At 38.5% G+C, this 18,391-nt stretch overlaps 1 protein-coding gene across 4 annotated transcripts in view; it reads right to left on the bottom strand.

Annotated features, from left to right (window-relative positions):
* Window positions 1-588: 588 nt before the first annotated feature.
* Window positions 589-18,391, bottom strand: part of LOC100997283 (torsin-1A-interacting protein 2) — a 39,181-nt gene continuing 21,378 nt past the window's right edge. For 3 of the 4 annotated variants that reach the window (XM_009192341.4, XM_009192357.4, XM_021930004.2), the window contains 4 exons: window positions 13,876-14,055; window positions 10,207-10,725; window positions 7,220-7,321; window positions 589-6,511 (listed from right to left, as the gene is read on the bottom strand). In XM_009192341.4, coding sequence (XP_009190605.1) covers window positions 5,754-6,511; window positions 7,220-7,321; window positions 10,207-10,725; window positions 13,876-13,909 — 1,413 coding nt within the window. In that variant the 5' untranslated portion in view covers window positions 13,910-14,055 and the 3' untranslated portion in view covers window positions 589-5,753. The remainder of the gene's footprint in view (window positions 6,512-7,219; window positions 7,322-10,206; window positions 10,726-13,875; window positions 14,056-18,391) is intronic. The other variant, XM_017951734.2, reaches the window with a different exon arrangement.

The following is an 18,391-nucleotide window of genomic DNA, read 5'->3' as shown; positions in this document are numbered from 1 at the left end:
GCTGTGACTGCCTGGGGGCCTGGCCAACTCTGCCCCTTGCAATGTGACTTAGCCTGTTGCTTCCCAAGTCTAAAATGTTCTTTTTGGTTCATGTAACTGCTCTTAGCCAAAGGCAAATTTAGTTTATAAGCCTCAGTGAGGAAAAGCAGGAGACCATTTGCCAAATAAGCACCAATTTATGGGCTTTTCAAGACATCAAAGCAAGAGGACACAGATAACGCAGATAATACTGGAAGGAAAGGTACTGAAGACTAAGGTATTTACCTCTTTGCAGATTAGGGGATACTGACTGTGTTCTCAGGCCATTTGGATTGGCCTATAGAGATACAGAGGTTATAGCACAGTTCACCAACATGGCATGTTCTCACTCGCAAGTGGGAACTGCACAAAGAAAATACTTGGACACAGGGCAGGGAACATCACACACCGGGGCCTGCTGGGGGAGGGACAGCATTAGGAGAAATACCTAATGTAGATGACGGGTTGATGGGTGCAGCAAACCAACATGGCACATGTATACCTATGTAACAAACCTGCACGTTGTGCACATATACCCTAGAACTTAAAGTATAATAATAATAATACAAAGAAATTTTAGCACAGTTTATTAGCTCGAAATGGATTTTAACAGCCCCGTCTTGGTCCGAATGAGGCAAATTTAGGCCCATATCATTAGATATTTCACAACTTAACACCTAAAATTTAACATAAATTTACAAAAATAAGGCTTAAAGTCATCTGGAGAAACTGTTTTATAGACATCTCAACTTTATTTTGCTCTCTCTAGAATTAACATCTTTGCAAATATATTATTCAACCAAGCATTTGCCACAAAGATAAGCATCAGCTTTCCCATTGGACGAGTGTTCAAGCTACTTGAATTGTGAAAAACAAAAAACCACCATGACTTCTCAACAACTACATTTCAAAATGAAATATGCTCAGCTTGACAAACGAGATATTAAAATGGAGACTGACACAGAACTACATAGTCAACTTGAAAAACACAAGAAGACAATGCTCCTATAAAATGATATATTACTGGCTTTACAAAGACATACTGTAGGTTTATGTTTACAACTATGTTTTATTTTCAAATGATAAAAGAAAGGCTTCATGTTGCTATTTGAAAGTACTTCTCAACTAGCCGGGCATGGTGGCGTGTGCCTGTAACCCCTGAAGTAGGAGGATCAACCCCTTGAGGCCAGGAGGTCCAGGCTGCAGTGAGCTGTGATTGTGCCAACTGCACCATAGCTTGGGTGACAGAGCGAGACCCTGTCTTTAAAACAAAGTATTTCTCTGCAAGTAAATTTTATGGCTATAATCTTTATTCCGATTAAATAAATGATGACCCTAATCAGCTATTATTTATTATTTTCTATTTAACATCCATTTTTGAAGTGCCAGAGACCTGCTATGTGGCGTAGAGTTTGGACAGATATACACAAATGCCGTGCTGGTAAAGATCATCTGAATAATTATCACTTTCCCATGCTATATTTGTTATATTTTAATATCACTGCTCATTGTGCTTCCTGTCTTTAATAAAGTATAAATCAAGTAATTAAAAGCTGTTTAGGCTGGGTGCGGTGGCTCACGCCTGTAATCCCAGCACTTTGGGAGGCCGAGGCGGGTAGATCACTTGAGGTCAGGAGTTCGAGACCAGCCTGGCCAACGTGGGGAAACCCTGTCTCTACCAAAAATACAAAAATTAGCTGGGCGTGATGGCACATGCCTGTAATCCAGCTACTTGGGAGCCTGAGGCAGGAGAATGGCTTGAACCTGGGAGGTGGTGGTTGCAGTGAACCAAGTTCACACTATTGCATTCCAGCATGGACAAGAGAGAAACTCTGTCTCAAAAAAAAAAAAAAAAAAAAAAAGTTGTTTAAAAGGTCAAAACCATCTCAGTGGCTAGCACTATTTAGTGGAGTCATTAGCTGAGAGAATGGTGGGTTACCGGCATGCTGAGCCTCACTAACCACCATAAACTTGGGGGCTTCAAATGAAATGTATTGAAATTTCTTTATTGCTTTTTAAAATAGAAATATGAAACAAATTAGCATTACTATTTTAGTGATATGAACCCCTTTAGTGATATGAACTTCTCTGCCAACCCTGGAAACTAACCAGAAAACCTAAAATTTACCCTAAGGGAAGAAAAACCTCAAGTCCAAAGACAGTTTCTGATTCCACCAATTGGTTCTATGATTCTGGGATTACTCAAGAGGTAATTTATATTAATAGACAGCGTAATGAAAGTTGTTCTAGGAGAGTAAGTAAATGGCAATGTTTAGGTATCATGTACGATATTGTATGCCTACAAATCATTTTTCTAAGTCAAATAAGCAAATTATCTATGACAATAAAAGATGAATTACTAGACACACAAAAGAAAATCTGAAACCTTAAAAAATGTAAAGAATAGGCCAGGCACGGTGGCTCACGCCTGTAATCCCAGCACTTTGGGAGGCTGAGGCGGGCGGATCACGAGGTCAGGAGATGGAGACAATCCTGGCTAACACAGTGAAAACCTGTCTCTACTAAAAACACACACACAAAAAATTAGCCAGATGTCGTGGCAGGCACCTGTAGTCCCAGCTACTCAGGAAGCTGAGGCAGGAGAATGGCGTGAACCCGGGAGGCGGAGCTTGCAGTGAGCCGAGATCGCGCCACTGCACTCCAGCCTGGGCGACAGAGCAAGACTCCGTCTCAACACACACACACACACACACACACACACACACACAGAATAGAAACAAATAGAAATTAACCTAAGAGAACACATTAGATAATAGATTTGAATTATCTGTACATTTATAAAATATAGTATCATGTTTAAAAAGTCATTTTAGTAATGAGAAGACCCAGAGCTAATATACTGCTTCTTTTAAAAATGATTTTTGAGGCCAGGTGTGGTGGCTCATGCCTATAATCCTAGCACTTTGAAAGGCCAAGGTGGGCAGATCAATTGAGGCCAGGAGTTCGAGACCAGCCTGGAGAACACAGCAAAACCTCGTCTCTAATAAAAATACAAAAATTAGCTGGGCATTGTGGTGTGTGCCTGTAATCCCAGCTACTCGGGAGGCTGAGGCACAAGAATCACTGGAACCCAGGAGGCATAGGTTACAGTGAGGTGAAATTGCGCCACTGCATTTCAGCCTGGGTGACAGAGCAAGACCTTCTCTAAAAAAAAAAAAAAAAAAGTTTGAGGTTGGATGCATTGGGTCACATCTGTAATCCAAACACTTTGGGAGGCCGAGGTGGGAGGGTCACTTGAGGCCAGGAGTTCAAGACCAGCCTGGGCAACACAGGGAGACCCTGTCTCTATACAAAACAGAGTGGTAGAGTGGTGTGGTAGTATGCACTTGTAGTCCCAGCTACTCAGGAGGCTAAGGTGGGAGGATTGCTTGAGCCCAGGAGTTTAAAGCTACAGTGAGCTATAATCAAGCCACTGCACTCCAGCCTGGGAGTCAGAGTGAGACTCCATCTCAAAAAAAAAACGACTTTTGAAATAGTGGACAGAAAACTGACAACACTCTCAATTGATTGCACTACACATGGAAGGAAAAGTGTTTTTAAAAAGGCTAAATAAAAGCCATTGTGACTTTAGAAATTTATTTTTCTAAATTATTTTGAAAGGAAATGATGAAAAACCATATTCGACCGAATGACGAAACAAGAATATGCGTCATACTGGTTCCTTTACAGATCTGAGGTAGCACAGGTCAGCAGGCCAATATAATAGTTGTACAAGGCAACACTGGTTTTGTGGATGTAATGTTAGCATCTAAGATCTAAAAAGACAGAAAAAATGTGCATATGGTATATAGATTTTCCTTCGTTTCCTCTGCTTTTATACTGGATTGACATTTATATTACATTCACTATGCTTTAACTTTTTGTTCAGGTCTTTTCCCAAATCTCTTGGAAGATTCCTTCAAAGTCCCAAATGCAAATTCTTCCTTCAGGTATGCCCCTACACTCAATTAAGCAATTACTCAATTGTAAACTTTTTAGGTATCAATAAAGATGCCTGTATTGTCTTAGTGTTTCCTAAAATCTTTCCATACTTTAATCAGACTTCTTAAATATATACATATGAGCTCATATAATGGAGAGGCCAAAACCTAGTTGAAACATTCCAGGATTATGGGAATAGTCTATATAATAGAACAGACCCTTTGTTAGGTCGAGATCATTTTACTAGAGTTCTGCTTTCAGAGCTCAAATGCTAATCACCTACTGTCTCCATACAAACTGTTTTCAATATTTCTTACAATCACAGAACATGGTCCAACAGTCAGTACTGAACATCAAAACCTCTGAGAATCTACCCACCATTTCTGCTTCCTCTCATTAAGTATAACATCTCTTGGATTTCTCTAATTTTTAACTTAATGGTACTTCTATAACTAGGTGGTCAAGAAATGAGCTGTATTACATAATGTTCCATCACTGCATAGAAATAAACTGTTTGGTAAAGTTATGCCAAGTGTTCATATAAAATTTACTATTAAATTGCTTATTCAAAAATAATTTTTTAAAATAAAACAAATAAATTGGTTATTAAAATATGTTCTGCTGAAAGTCTACAAACTCTCACCCTAGACAAGTATAAAATTCCATGCAGAGGGGACAAAAATGACGACTAACAGAAATGAACAAAAGCATCAGAGACATGCTAGTAAATGCTAGCTTATACATTCTGCTGTTCATGTATAGATCTTTAGTGTTCATAAACAATATATCTATATGATAAACCTGTATTTCATCTTCCTACTCATAAGATTTAATACATTCAATTTTTTTACATATTTCCTATCTTCTAAGATGTTTTTTCACTTAATGGTTTTCAAACTTGAGTATCAGTGAAACTCTTCGTTCCAATGAAATCTCATAGAGCCTGACATATAAAACAGTTAAAAGCAGAACTGCTCTGATACAAAGGGGAAGGCTGCCAGCAGACACAGTTTGAAAATCACTGCTGTAAATCATTCAAGAAAAGCTGAAGTAAAGATATAGCCAATTGGAATTTCTTCATTTCCAATGATTATAAACAATTTCCCCATTGGTTCTCATTTTTAAGAATGTTTGAGTACAGCTGCTTATTCTGTACTGAGGTACACTTAAACCTCAGCTGAATGGAATAAAAGCACAGTGCCTTACATGTAGTATAGGTAGGTACTTAATGGTTTGAATTCTTATTTCTTTTATCATACTACTCAAAACTGTAAAATTAATATAAGATATAATCCCATAACTTTAGATTATTAAAGTGAGGTTTTGAAAATATTCAACATGTGATAGAAAAATTTTCTAAAAGTGATCATTGCTTCATAATTCTAATTGCTGTCATCCAAGTCCAAACAGCATCCAAAAGGCTCTTCAGAGGCTCACTCAAGAAAAAAAAATCACTCTGTAGTTACTCTAAGAAGTAAGAGTATCTTCCTGTGCAATGTTGCTATATTTTAGAATTTTAAAAAAATTCTCATATATATCATCCACACTTCAAACCTGATTTGGTCCAAAAGGCAAAGAAAAAAAGTCGGTTAATTTTTAGTTTTGTCAAGGCTTAGATTAGAAAGATTTTACAAGAAGTAAAAAATAAAAACTTGTTTCTAAAATAAGCTCATTTTTGTTTTTCAGGCTATTTCCTCAACCTATTTTATCAACCTCCTTCCATATAAATGAAAGGCCTTTAAACAAACTTTTTCATAAACATACACCTTCTATAACCAACTTTGTGCTTAGCTTTAGAAAAGGCACCCCTGTTCTTCAATGCTCCTCACTGGCTGGACTGGCAGTACCAGGTGTGAAATTCGGCTCCACAGCCCACTCAACTTGTCTGAGTCCATGTGGTTGAAGGAGCTGGGAGTGTCAGAGTTGGTAAACTTGGCCCAGAGTAAGTCTCTCACTTTTTCTTCAGTTTCCCTTGGGCCTACACTTGCTTCTAATGTTTCCTCCTCTAGCAGAACAGTCAGGACCAGGGCCACATCTTTAAAGGCAGCATTCTCATGATCGCAATACTTGTAGAAGATTAAAGTGGAGCCGGCAGGAAAGGATTCGAAGTGGTGTACCACAGCAGCCTTCTGGCCATTCTCAAACCCATAGCTCAGCTCCAGGTCAACCAACAGCTTGACCGTGTCACTGTCCTGCCAGGTCCTTCCAGCCCCATCAATCTGAATGGCAGAGACTTTCTGGGAAGAGGTGTAGGCATCTGCAACATGGTGGCTCAGGCACTTCAGGGTCTCTCTTCCCTCCTGAGCTGCTGTAAATATGATGGTGGCTGGCTCAGTGGGGTTGGAAGCATTGAGGTGCTTCTGGAGAAACTTCCGTCCTCTCTGCCACAGGAAGGAACTCTGGCCTGGAAATTTATCTTTCAATTGGCTAAACTGGGCCAAAAAGGCCTCCAAAGCTGGATTTTTGGGCACTTGCTGGGCTGGAGAGGAATAGTAGCTATTCACAGAACTTGCCACAACAGCCACAACCAGGAAGAGAAGAAAGATAGGGCCTGTCAAAAGAATGAGAAAAGAACAGAAAATTACAGAGAACACAAGCCAGAAACAAAGCCTATGGTAAACTAAAATGAGGCAGAAATACCATCAGGTTTTACTAGGAGCAATAAGTTTCTTTTGCATAAATTGTTTAAACTTTTAATCCACCAGAAGTACCTCTTCTCTAATCTCTTCTCAGATTTAATTATTTGAAGATATCTTTGTTGAAAGACAAAACCTTCATGGAAGAGTTAAGTACTCAGTAAAAAATTTTTAAAAATAAAAGGTAAAAGCTGAGTCTATGTATTTGTTGTTATAACTAATGATGTAATTTAGACATAAGTGATCAAGATTTTCTTCCATCTTCTCAATGCACCTACTACCTATAGCTGACCATTTTTTTTTAGGAGTCGTAACTTTAAAATGCACTTGAAAATTTAATATTCTCTAATTAGAAAGGCAGTTTTTGTTTCTGATTTGGGAAAAGCTTTTCCTACTGTGAGAAATTCCATTTTGTTAATCACAGCAAAATATCAGCCAGTACCCTTAAGGGAAAAATCCCTAAAACTCTATTTTTCTATTTTACTATGACTTACTACCAATCATTAAATAAGTGTATGTAAACACAATGTTAAAACTGTTTAAATCTGCTAGTTTTCTAGGCATTTTCACTGAGGATTTCTGAATGTGAATCAACACTGCAGTAAAACCAGGTTTGTTCTCACCATAGCTCCAAAAACCCTTTTTATTAATCTGTCTCATGGTGTCCTGTGCATTCTCTTTAATTTCTTCCAATTTTTGTGTTTGTTGTGGATGACTTCCAGCCTCTGGAGAGGAAAAGAATCAATATTATTTTTAGGCAGTACACTAATGACAGTATGTATACCTTTATATCTCTCACCAAACCAAACAATGATTTGACTAAAAGGATTTCTGTACCTTAGCCAGGTACGGTGGCTCGCGCCTATAATCCCAGCACTTTGCAAGGCTGAGGCAGGTGGCTCACTTGGGGTCAGAAGTTCGAGACCAGTCTGGCCAAAAAGGTGAAACCCTTTCTCTACTAAAAATACAAAAATTATCCAGGCATGATGGTGGGTGCCTGTAATCCCAGCTACGCGGGAGGCTGAGGCAGGAGAATCACTTGAATCCGGGAGGCAGAGGTTGCAGTGAGCCGACATCGCACCACTGCACTCCAGTCTGGGGGACAGAGCAAGACTCCACCTCAAAAAAAACCAAAGTTAACATTTTTCCTGTCTTTTCTTTAAGACTATTACTCTTATTTTACTTAGAAGCATAAAATGAAATGCTGTGAAATTCATTCAAGGATAATGTTGCTATATTCACAATTCGTCACTGCCTCTTATATCAAAGACAAAGACATTTAAATACTGCGGCCAAACTTACCTAAAATGTGATTCAGCAAAATGTATAAAATTAAGAAGGGATTTAAGAAATGTTGGCTATACACGAGATTCAACTTCACAGGGTAATTGTGCTCTAATTCCAGTGTTCGAGTTTCACATGGTCCCTCAAGACCCCAAATATAAAAATAACAGAAGTACTAAGTTCTGAGATAGGAGAGATTACTGTACAGTTGCAAAATAGCTTATAAAAGCAAATTTGAAACTCTTAGTGAAGGAGATATACAAAGCAAGGAATATAAGGTGAAGAAAATTCACAAAATATGTAAAAATCCAGGTGTAGGGTGGGCACGCCAAGCTTAAAATATGTGGGTGAAAAGATGGGCAACAATTTTTAGCACTCTAAGCTAAATCACACTAGACTCTAAATTTGTGCTTAACCCCAGCCAGGTACTTCTATTAGCATAGATGAGTAGGATCATCTTCACTTATAAGGGATTGCTCATATCACCCCAAAAAGTAGGTTCTTAAAATATCATATCATGGAATTTCAGAACTGAAAGGATCTATAATGGACACATACCCCGGCTGCACTACTTAACCTATCATGAAAAAAGGTACAGGGAAGATCTTACCCAAGGTCACATAAGGAGATGTAGCTAAGTTGAGATGAAAACAAGGTTTCTCATCTCTTAGAGTACAGATAACTTCATTCAACTATAGTAAGTTGCTTTCCATACATAAACTGCATTTTTGTTTTAAAAGATAGGGTCTCACTCTGTCACCAAGGCTGCAGTATAGTGGTGAAATTTCGGCTCACCACAGCTTCAACCTCCCGGGCTCAAGCAATCCTCCCACCTCAGCCTCCTGAGCACTACAAGTGCACGCAGCTGTTTTTGTGTTTACTGGAGAGATGGGTTTTTGTCATTTTGCCCAGGCTGGTCTTGAACTCCTAGCCTCAAGTGATCCACCAGCCTTGGCCTCCCAAAGTGCTAGGATCACAGGAGTGAGCCACTGCTCTTGGCCTAAACTGGATTTTTTTAAACAATATTTTTTTCTACTCACAGTGAATCTGCCTAACAGTGAATTTTTTTAAAGAGATGGGGTCTCACTACATTGCCCAGGCTAGCTAGAATGCAGTGGCTATTCATAGGGGTGATCACAGCACACTGCAGGCTCAAACTCCTGGGCTCAAGCAATCCTTCCAACTCAGCTTCCCAAGTAACTGGGACTAGAGGCATAAGTAATTGCACCTAGCTCATAACAGTGAAATTCTGACACAGGTCATGGTCCATACAAATCACATTCATTCATTTGACAAAATTTATAAAGGTGTTTCTATGTGCCAGGTGCCAGAGATACACAATGAATGACAGGGACACAGTCCTTGCCTTCACTGAAGTTACAGATTATTCTAATGATTAATAAATAAAACATATATTTGACATTAGTCATTGATTTGCAGTGAAACATGAATTACTAGCCCTTGCTGAAGTCCCTGATGAACAGAGTGTCTTATATTTTATATTCTTTTGCACTGGCAAATGGGCATTTCAGACTGAGCTCTTCAGAGCGCTTATAAAATACAAATCCACACACAATCACAGAAGGTGACACCTAGAAGAATCCCTGGATATCATCTTATCCAACTTCTTCATTTTACAAATAGGAAATTGAAGCACCAGGAAGGGAAGAGACTTTCCCAAGGTCACCCAAGTTAGCAAGTGGTAGGGCCACAACCAGAATTCACACCTCTTGAGTTCCCATTAAGGATTTAGCACCCTGCAACGCTTACCTTCATCAGGGAAGACATGCTCGTTCCTCTTAACATATAGGCAGAAAAAACCAGGTATAGAGAAACTAACTGACTTACTCAAAGTCCTATAAAACTGAAACATGACTGAGTTAAGGACACTGTCCCATTAATGCTCATTTTAAACTATACCCATGTCTTGCTTTATGTAACAGTTAGTTTACCAAAAAGTAAAAGATTTTTAAAATTATGTCAAAATATTCTCATAAGAAATAAAAAACTAGAAGCGAATTTTTTAAAAGTCATGCCCCTTTTTGTCATATCACATCAATATAAAGAGTTAATAAAAACATTGCTTAGAAATGCAGTTTATGTGTAGGAAGCAACTTAATACAGTGGAATGAGCTAGCCTAGATGAGAAAACTCATTCTAAAATCAACTCAGTCATATGGCTCTGTGTGAGCTTGGGCAAGGCCCAAAGGCCTTAATCCTATGAAAGATAGACAAAAGTTCTCTGGAAAGACGGCCTCTGACTTCTGCTCTTTTCTCAGTTAACAGAGCAATACAAAACAGCAGAGTAGTTCAGGGGTTCTCTTACCTGGGGCCAGCAGTCGCCTCCTCAGTGTATCCTCGCCCTCTTGCCCTGTAATGGAATGACCAGGACTCTGGGCCTCCTGGGAGTCTGTAGTAGGTGGTTCCTGAGATGCTCCAGTTCCGTCACTTGCTTCATTAGGGAGGGCCACAGAGCTGCTCCCTAAGTGTGCATCTGCTCTTCCTACCTTGTCACTTGGAGAAGGGCTGGGATCTGGATCCAAGGGTTCTTCACCCAGATTTTCTGAAGGGAGGTGATGCCCTTTTTCACCATCCAGAAAACTCTGGTTGTTCTCATCTTCTATTTTATCCTTTGGATGTTTCCCCACATTTGCTTCATCTGGACTTTCGGATTTATCACCTGTATCTGCACTTTCCGGACCCACTGTCTCCACCCTTTGGTGGTCTTTGCTAAGACCACAGGCAGAGTGTAGGGTCTGAGCTTCCTCAGCATTACTTGCCATGATTGTGGTCTCCTGTGCCTGAGAATTTATTGATGGATCATTTTCCAAATCCTTTTGAGAGTCTATTGAGACAAAAATTTATAATTTTTATTGGAAAAAATTCTCCATAAATTTATATTTTAAAAAGCTCCCTGTTTAATAATATTTACATAGATTTTCATGGTTTACAAGACACTCTTCCTAAACATTATTTCTCTTGGCTCCCACTAAAGGTGATTAAAACAGCAACAAAAAACTTACGTTAATAAATACAAATGACACTAATATAAAACAATTTATATGACAGACCAACTTTTGGTTATATTAAATATATCCTCTTCCCTAATGAAAGGTAATGCTCATCAATGGTAGCAAAACCTTATGCAAAAGGCTGATGGGGACTTTTATGGTGGATGAGCCAGACTGACAACTGCTGAACCCAGTGACCAATCTGAATTCACATCATGAAAACAGGGAAACCCAAACAGATGTCATTAACCTCCTAATACAATGCAGTAAGAAGTACTCTAGACCACTTAGGAAGTATTCTTGCCAAACAACTGAACTTAAATCTGATAAGCTTCTAGAGCTACCAGTTTCCAAGAAATACAGGGATAGAGGAATACATTAAATTATGCCTCAAGAATATAATCAGTAAAACCCAGCAGGTGGGAAATTCCAAAAGACTTTGTTTCTTTAATAAAAGTGAGAATGGCCAGACATGGTGGCTCATGCATGTAATCCCAGCACTTTGGGAGGCTGAGGCAGGTGAATCACCTGAGGTCAGGAGTTCAAGACTAACCTGGCCAACATGGTGAAACCCCATCTCTACTAAAAATATAAAAAATTAGCCAGGCGTGGTGGCGGGTGCCTGTAATCCCAGTTACTCGGGAGGTTGAGGCAGGAGAACCGCTTGAATCCGGGAGGTGGAGGTTGCAGTGAGCCAAGATCACGCCATTGTACTCCAGCCTGGGCGACAAGAGCGAAACTCCATCTCAAAAAAAATGAAAAAATAAAAATAAAAATAAAAAACAGTAAGAAATTAAAATAAATGGCAAGAAAAGGGGAAAACAGGAGTCTCTTAACTTACTGATTAAGAGACTTAAGAGACACATCAACCAAATACAATATGTGGACTACGATGTCTAGATCCAGTTTTGAAAAAGCCAATCATTAAAGAAATATTTATGACACAATCAGGAATATCTGAATGCCAGATATTTGATGACATGAAGGATTTATGATTCATCTTTTTAGGTGTGATAAAGGTATTGTAATTACATTTTTTAAAAAGAATCCTCTTTCAGAGATATATTCAAGTATTTATTACTAAAATTATGGATAGCCAGGATTTGCTTCAACTAAACAACATGGGGGAAGGGAGAAATGAGGGCATATGGATGAAACCATATTAGCCATATGTTTTCGTGTTTTTTTCTTTACTCCACTATATATTAGCTATATGTTGATAGCATATGAAGCTGTTTAATGGGTACACAGAGGTTCACTTTATCTCTGTCTACTTTTCTATGCGTTTTAATTTTTTTTTTTTTTTAGAGACGGAGTTTTGCTCTGTCTCCCAGGCTGCAGTGCAGTGGCGCGATCCGGCTCACTGCAAGCTCCATCTCCCAGGTTCACACCATTCTCCTGCCTCAGCCTCCTGAGTAGCAGGTGCCCCCCACCACGCCCGGCTAATTTTTTGTATTTTTAGTAGAGACGGGGTTTCACCGTCTTAGCCAGGATGGTCTCGATCTCCTGACCTGAGATCCGCCTGCTTCAGCCTCCCAAAGTGCTAGGATTACAGGTGTGAGCCACCCAGCCTGGCCCTGAAATTTTCTATAATACAACTTTAAAAAAGAACAACCTAGAAGCTATAAGAAATCAAATGCAATGTGTGGCCTAACTGTCAAGAAAAAACAAATTATGAGACACTTTGAGAAATATGAATAATGACAGGATATGAGATGACATGAAGGAATAATTGTTAGTCTATTTTTTTAGGTGTGATGATATTTTGGTTATTTAAAAAAAAATAATCTACGAAGAATCTATCTTTAGGAGATGTAAACTATTTACAAATAAAATGATGTAATATCATGGATGTACATTAAAATAATCCAAGGCAGGCAACAAGATCAGCATTATGTTGGTAACAGTTGAAGCTAGATGTTGAGTGCATAGGGGTTCATTATACTATTCTACTCTTATATTTATTTTTTGAGACAGAGTTTCGCTCTCGTTGCCCAGGCTAGATGGAGTACAATGGCCCGATCTCAGCTAACTGCAGCCTCCACCTCACGGGTTCAAGCGATTCTCCTGCCTCGGCCTCCCAAGTAGCTGGGATTACAGGCATGCACCACCACAACCAGCTAATTTTGTATTTTTAGTAGAGACGGAGTTTCTCCATGTTCGTCAGGCTGGTCTCGAACTCCTGACCTCATGTGATTCACCTGCCTCGGTCTCCCAAAGGGCTGGAATTACAGGCGTGAGCCACCGCACCTGGCCTCTACTTTAATATATTTTTTAACTCCCATAACAAAGATTTTAAATAAATGTCCTCTTTCTCTTCTGGAAAATCTATTTCATATTTTGCCTTTATCTCCTATATAAAATATAAGCAGGATGAACTAAAATTTAATTCTTACCCATAACTGAAAGATCTAAGGCCAGGAGTGGTAGTTCATGCCTGTAATCCCAGCACTTTGGGAGGCCAAGGGGGGTAGATCACTTCAGGTCAGAAGTTCGAGACCAGCCAGGCCAACATGGCAAAACCCCGTCTCTATTAAAAACACAAAAATTAGCTGGGTGTGGTGGCAGGTGCCTGTAATCCCAGCTACTCTGGAGGCTGAAGCATGAGAATCACTTGAGCCCGGGAGGCGGAGGTTGCAGTGAGCTGAGATCACGCCACTGCACTCCAGCCTGGGTGACATAAAAAAAAAAAAAAAAAAGAAAAGGAAAGAAAGATCCCTTCTAAATAGAGCATTGCATTTTTCTATTACTGTAAGTCCCTACTATTAGAGTCTCTAAAACATTTATCTTCCTTATATTATAATTAGGGTTCACATTATAGTAAAATTCAGTAAATTTGAAAGAATAAGTATAATAAAAACAAATGAATCCACTGAATTAGCTTTTTTACTTCAAAACCTCAGATTTTAGTCAGAGATTTTCTCTCTCTGCACAGCCCTGGTTTCCTACAGCAGCACCCTCAGTGCTAGACAAATCAGTCTTACCCTCTTGAGGTTCCCTAAGTCCACTGTCGGCCATGTTTATGCTCTATCTCTTCAGAGTTGGGGGGATACTTTTTTTAGTGCTTGGTTTTCCTTGTTAAGATGTCTTGTCTTCTTCTTGCCCCAAGTCCCAACAGACTCATGCTTCCCGTGGACCCAGGAAATAAGCCATATATACAGTGACTAAAACAAAATGAAAAAAATTAAATGACTTTTTATCCATACAAGGGAGAAATGCAAGTATCAGCTTTATTAAATATGTTTAGTTTGAGTAACATTTCCTCTCTGAAACTTTTTTGCGTGAAGAAAAGTTCATTTCATGAGAATCATACTCCAAATCCTAGACTATTGAAAAAAGCTCGATTGTTAATCTTTCATGAATTTCATAATCTCCTAATACATTCCAGAATAGTTGAAAGAGTATAAAAAGTAAGATCAAGTGACCAGAATCTTCAAGAGAATAGCTTGAATTAAAATAAAAAATAAATCTAAGCGTAGAAATTTAAGTCATTGCTGAAACAATCACTGCAGATTTCCTGCATGTCTTCAATTTCTGTCCCAGATGATTTTCTCATAGTCTGCCTCTCAGAAGCTTTCACTTATATTAAAAAGTAACAAGGCACAGGAGGTTCCCACAAACTGAGATGGCTGCTGTGAGGTGCACCACTACACATTTGGACTGACTTTGAAGTGGTTCTCTTGAAGTATTCTTTTGTAAAATATGGAGACAGATATCCTTTTATACAATGCCTTTTTATGCAATGCTCAAAGACAAAGAAAATTATTAAGATTTACACAAAAGGAATCAAAATCAAAGGCACTTCATAAGCAATTAAAAATCATATTTTGTAGTTAATTTATTTTTTGTCAAAAACAAACTGATCAGTAAAGTTACTTAACATTCATTCCCTATAAAAATGAGAATAATGATACCTATGAAGCTTAAATACAAAAATATATAAGAAAAACCTGTGTGAAGTGTTATAGTTTTTTGACAGCCTAGCTGGGAGCTGGGCTGTCAAAAATATTTTTTTTGCCGTCTTTATATTTTTCTCAGTACTCTTTCGTAAAATTTAATTTTACACATTAAAAACTTTCATCCCCAATGCCTACACAGTGCCTAGTGTATAGTAAGAACTCCGTATTTTAACTTAAAAGCATATGAAAAAATAAATGAATGTATAAATAAAGAGTGATGCCATAGATAAACTGGAAGGGAAGAGAAGAGTTAGGGACAGACTCTTCTTTCTACCACTGTGAACACTTAGCATAAGTGTTTGGAGGGTTCCTTATCACTGCTTTTATGTTCTTCAAGCTCCTGGGACTGGGCTTTCAAGCCATCATATGTTGCAATGAAGTTTTCTCTCCTATCCTAGCTCATGACAGAAAATAAAAAGTCCCCAGTCCTTTTCAAGTTTCTTTAAAAAAATGTTTCCTGCCAGCCAAAACCAAGAAAATAGGTTAAAAGTTTCCTATGTACCAATAACAAAAATTTTCAAAAGCAAAGATGCTACTCACAATAACCATAAGGAACCTAGAATAAAAACTAAAACATACCTAGTATTAAATCCAACAAGAGATATGCAAGATCTTTAGACAGTGGTGAATTTATGGTATGTAAATTATACCTCAATAAAGGTGTTTCTTTAAAACACAACTTTAGAGAGAAAAATACAGAACTTTATTGAAGTATATAAAAAAGACATAAGTAAACAGAAAAATATATCATGAGTAGACAATAAGACTCAAAACCATTGATGCCAAGTTTCTCCAAATTAATCTATAAATGTAATGCAATTTGAAACAAAATCTCAAGTTTTTTGATAATTGTTGGTTTCTAGTGAAATAGAAAAGCTGATCCTAAAATTCAAAAAGAGCAGCAAAGGATCAAGAAGAGTCAGCATAATTCTGAAGAAGAAGGGGGCAATCTTTACCAGATAGCAAACCTTCTTTAAACTTAAAAGTAGGCTGGGCATGGTGGCTCATGCCTGTAATTCCTGCACTTTGGGAGGTTGAGAAAGGCAGATCACCCAAGGGTCAGGAGTTCGAGACCAGCCTGGCCAATATGGTGAAACCCCATCTCTATTAAAAATACAAAAATTAGCCAGGCATGGTGGTGCATGCCTGTAATCCCAGCTACTCAGGAGGCCGAGGCAGGAGAATCATTTGAACCCAGGAGGCAGAGGTTGCAGTGAGCCCAGATTGCACCACTGCATTCCAGCCTGGGTGACAAAGCAAGACTCCGTCACCAAAAAAAAAATCTTAAAGTAATAAAAGCAATGGAACACTGGCACAGGAATAGACAAACAATATACAGAATAGAGAGTAAAGAAGTATACGCAGCATACATACATAAGGAAACTGGCTAATTCAGCAAAGGGAAATAATGAATTAGTGAATAAATAGTTTGGGGACAACTGACTATTCAAATGGGGGGAAAATTAGATTTCTGTCTCCTACTTCAGATAAAAATCAAGTCCATATTAAAGACCTAAATGTAAAAAGTAGAACTTTTAAACTTTGAGAATATCAAATATCTTTATAACTGCAAGGGTTTCTTAAATAAGATATACAATACACAAACCAGAAAGTAAAATTTGACAAACGTGACCCCATTAAAAAATTTTTAATTTCTACACAAGGTATCAAAATTAAAAGATAAGTCTCTGACTAGAAAAACATCTGCAACATATAAAACCAGTAAGGAGTTAATATCAAGAACACATAAAGAATTCCACAAATCAGTACAAGACAAATAATGCTATGAAAAAGTGGGTAAAGGGATGAACAAGCAGTTCAACAAAGAGGAAATATGAAAACATAATGAATATGAAAAAAGACTAGTTAAGGAAATACAACCTCAATGACAAGTAAACTGTTATTACAACTTCAGAGAGAAATATGGCAAAGAAAATTAAGGCAAACATATTCTACAAATCAGCAACTCCATTTTTAAACATATAACAGAGAAACTCATTCATATGCCCCAAAATATCCACTGCTGTATTGTTTAAAATGAGGAAAAATGAGAAAATCTATATGTTCATTAATAAGAAAGTGGGTTTGAAAAATTGTCATATTCTTACAATGTAATATTATACATAGCAATTCAAATAAATTAGATTATCTTTAAAAGTTGTAAAATTACAGCACTGAAGTACTGATGACCAGGTACAATGGCTCACACCTGTAATATCAGCACTTTCAGAGGTCAAGGCAGACAGATTAATTGAGCTTAGGAGTGCAAGACCAGCCTGGACATGGTGAAACCCCATCTCTACAAAAAAAAAAATAACAAAAACTAGCCGGGCGTGGTGGTGCATACCTGTAGTCCCAGCTGCTGAGGTGGGAGGATCACTTGAGCCCAGGAGGCAGAGGTTGCAGTGAGCCAAGATCACGCCACTGCACTCCAGCCTGGGCGACAGAGCGAAACTCCGTCTCAAAAAAGAAAAAAAAATGTTTAATATCTTTACTGAGGTGGTGGTTCCATTTGTTATCAAACTTAAAATCTGTACGTTAATTGTATGTGACATAGATTATCCTCAATAAACTTTATGGCAAACAAACAGAACTGAGGGCTTTCAAAAATATGTTACTTGGTTACTAGGTTGCAGTCCAAAAGAATCTGCAAAGGTGCCATCACAGATATTTCTATAATCTTACAAATGCTTAACATACACTTTTCCTGTCACAAAGCACACGTAGATCCTACAGCCCACTTCATTCAGACCTTCTGTAACATATCATCACTGTTTATAGTTGAAATGGCATTTCCCTCACAGTGCAAGAAGTGGGACAAACAAGAGTTCTTGACAAATCCTCAGATAAGATCACATGGCAGGGTATCTGAGAGATCTGGAGGCCACTGTTCCAGAGGCAAGTCAATCTTTCTTTTTTTTTTTCCTCCAAGATAGAATCTTGCTCTATGACATAGACTGGAGTGCAGTGGTGTAATCTCGGCTCACTGCAACCTCCAACTCCCAAGTTCAAGCAATTCTCATGCCTCAGCCTTCGTAGCTGGGACTACAGCTGCGTACCACCATGCCTAGCTAATTTTTGTGTTTTTAGTACACACAGGGTCTTACCATGTTGCCCAGGCTGGTCTCAAACTCCTGGCCTCAAGTGATCTGCCCGCCACAGCCTCACGAAGTGCCGGGATTACAGTCATGAGACAACGCGCTCAGCCAGGCAGGTCAATCTTTTGAACAGTGTCTGATCCCTATCAGGATATGCGTTCATTAGGAACCTCGGGACTGCATAATGGAAGTGAGGCAGAGCCTCATCCTGAAGGAAAATGGGGTAGTTGGAGCTTTCTATAGCTGTAGGGAAAAACACTCCATAAGCATGTCCCAAAATAGATGCTTTTGACAGTATCTTCTACAAGGAACTGATGAGACCTGTGTGCTTCACATGGCAACGAAAGACATTCACTTTGAGTGAATCCCTTGCAAGTTCAATTACGAAATGTTGGTGTTCAGTGCTCTATCCATGGCGGTTATAGTGATTCAGATTTCTACTT

The sequence above is a fragment of the Papio anubis genome, chromosome 1, assembly GCF_008728515.1.
Source record: "Papio anubis isolate 15944 chromosome 1, Panubis1.0, whole genome shotgun sequence".
NCBI lineage: Eukaryota > Metazoa > Chordata > Mammalia > Primates > Cercopithecidae > Papio > Papio anubis.
The sequence above is the reverse complement of the archived record's forward strand: the minus strand, read 5'-3'. Positions and strand labels throughout refer to the sequence as shown.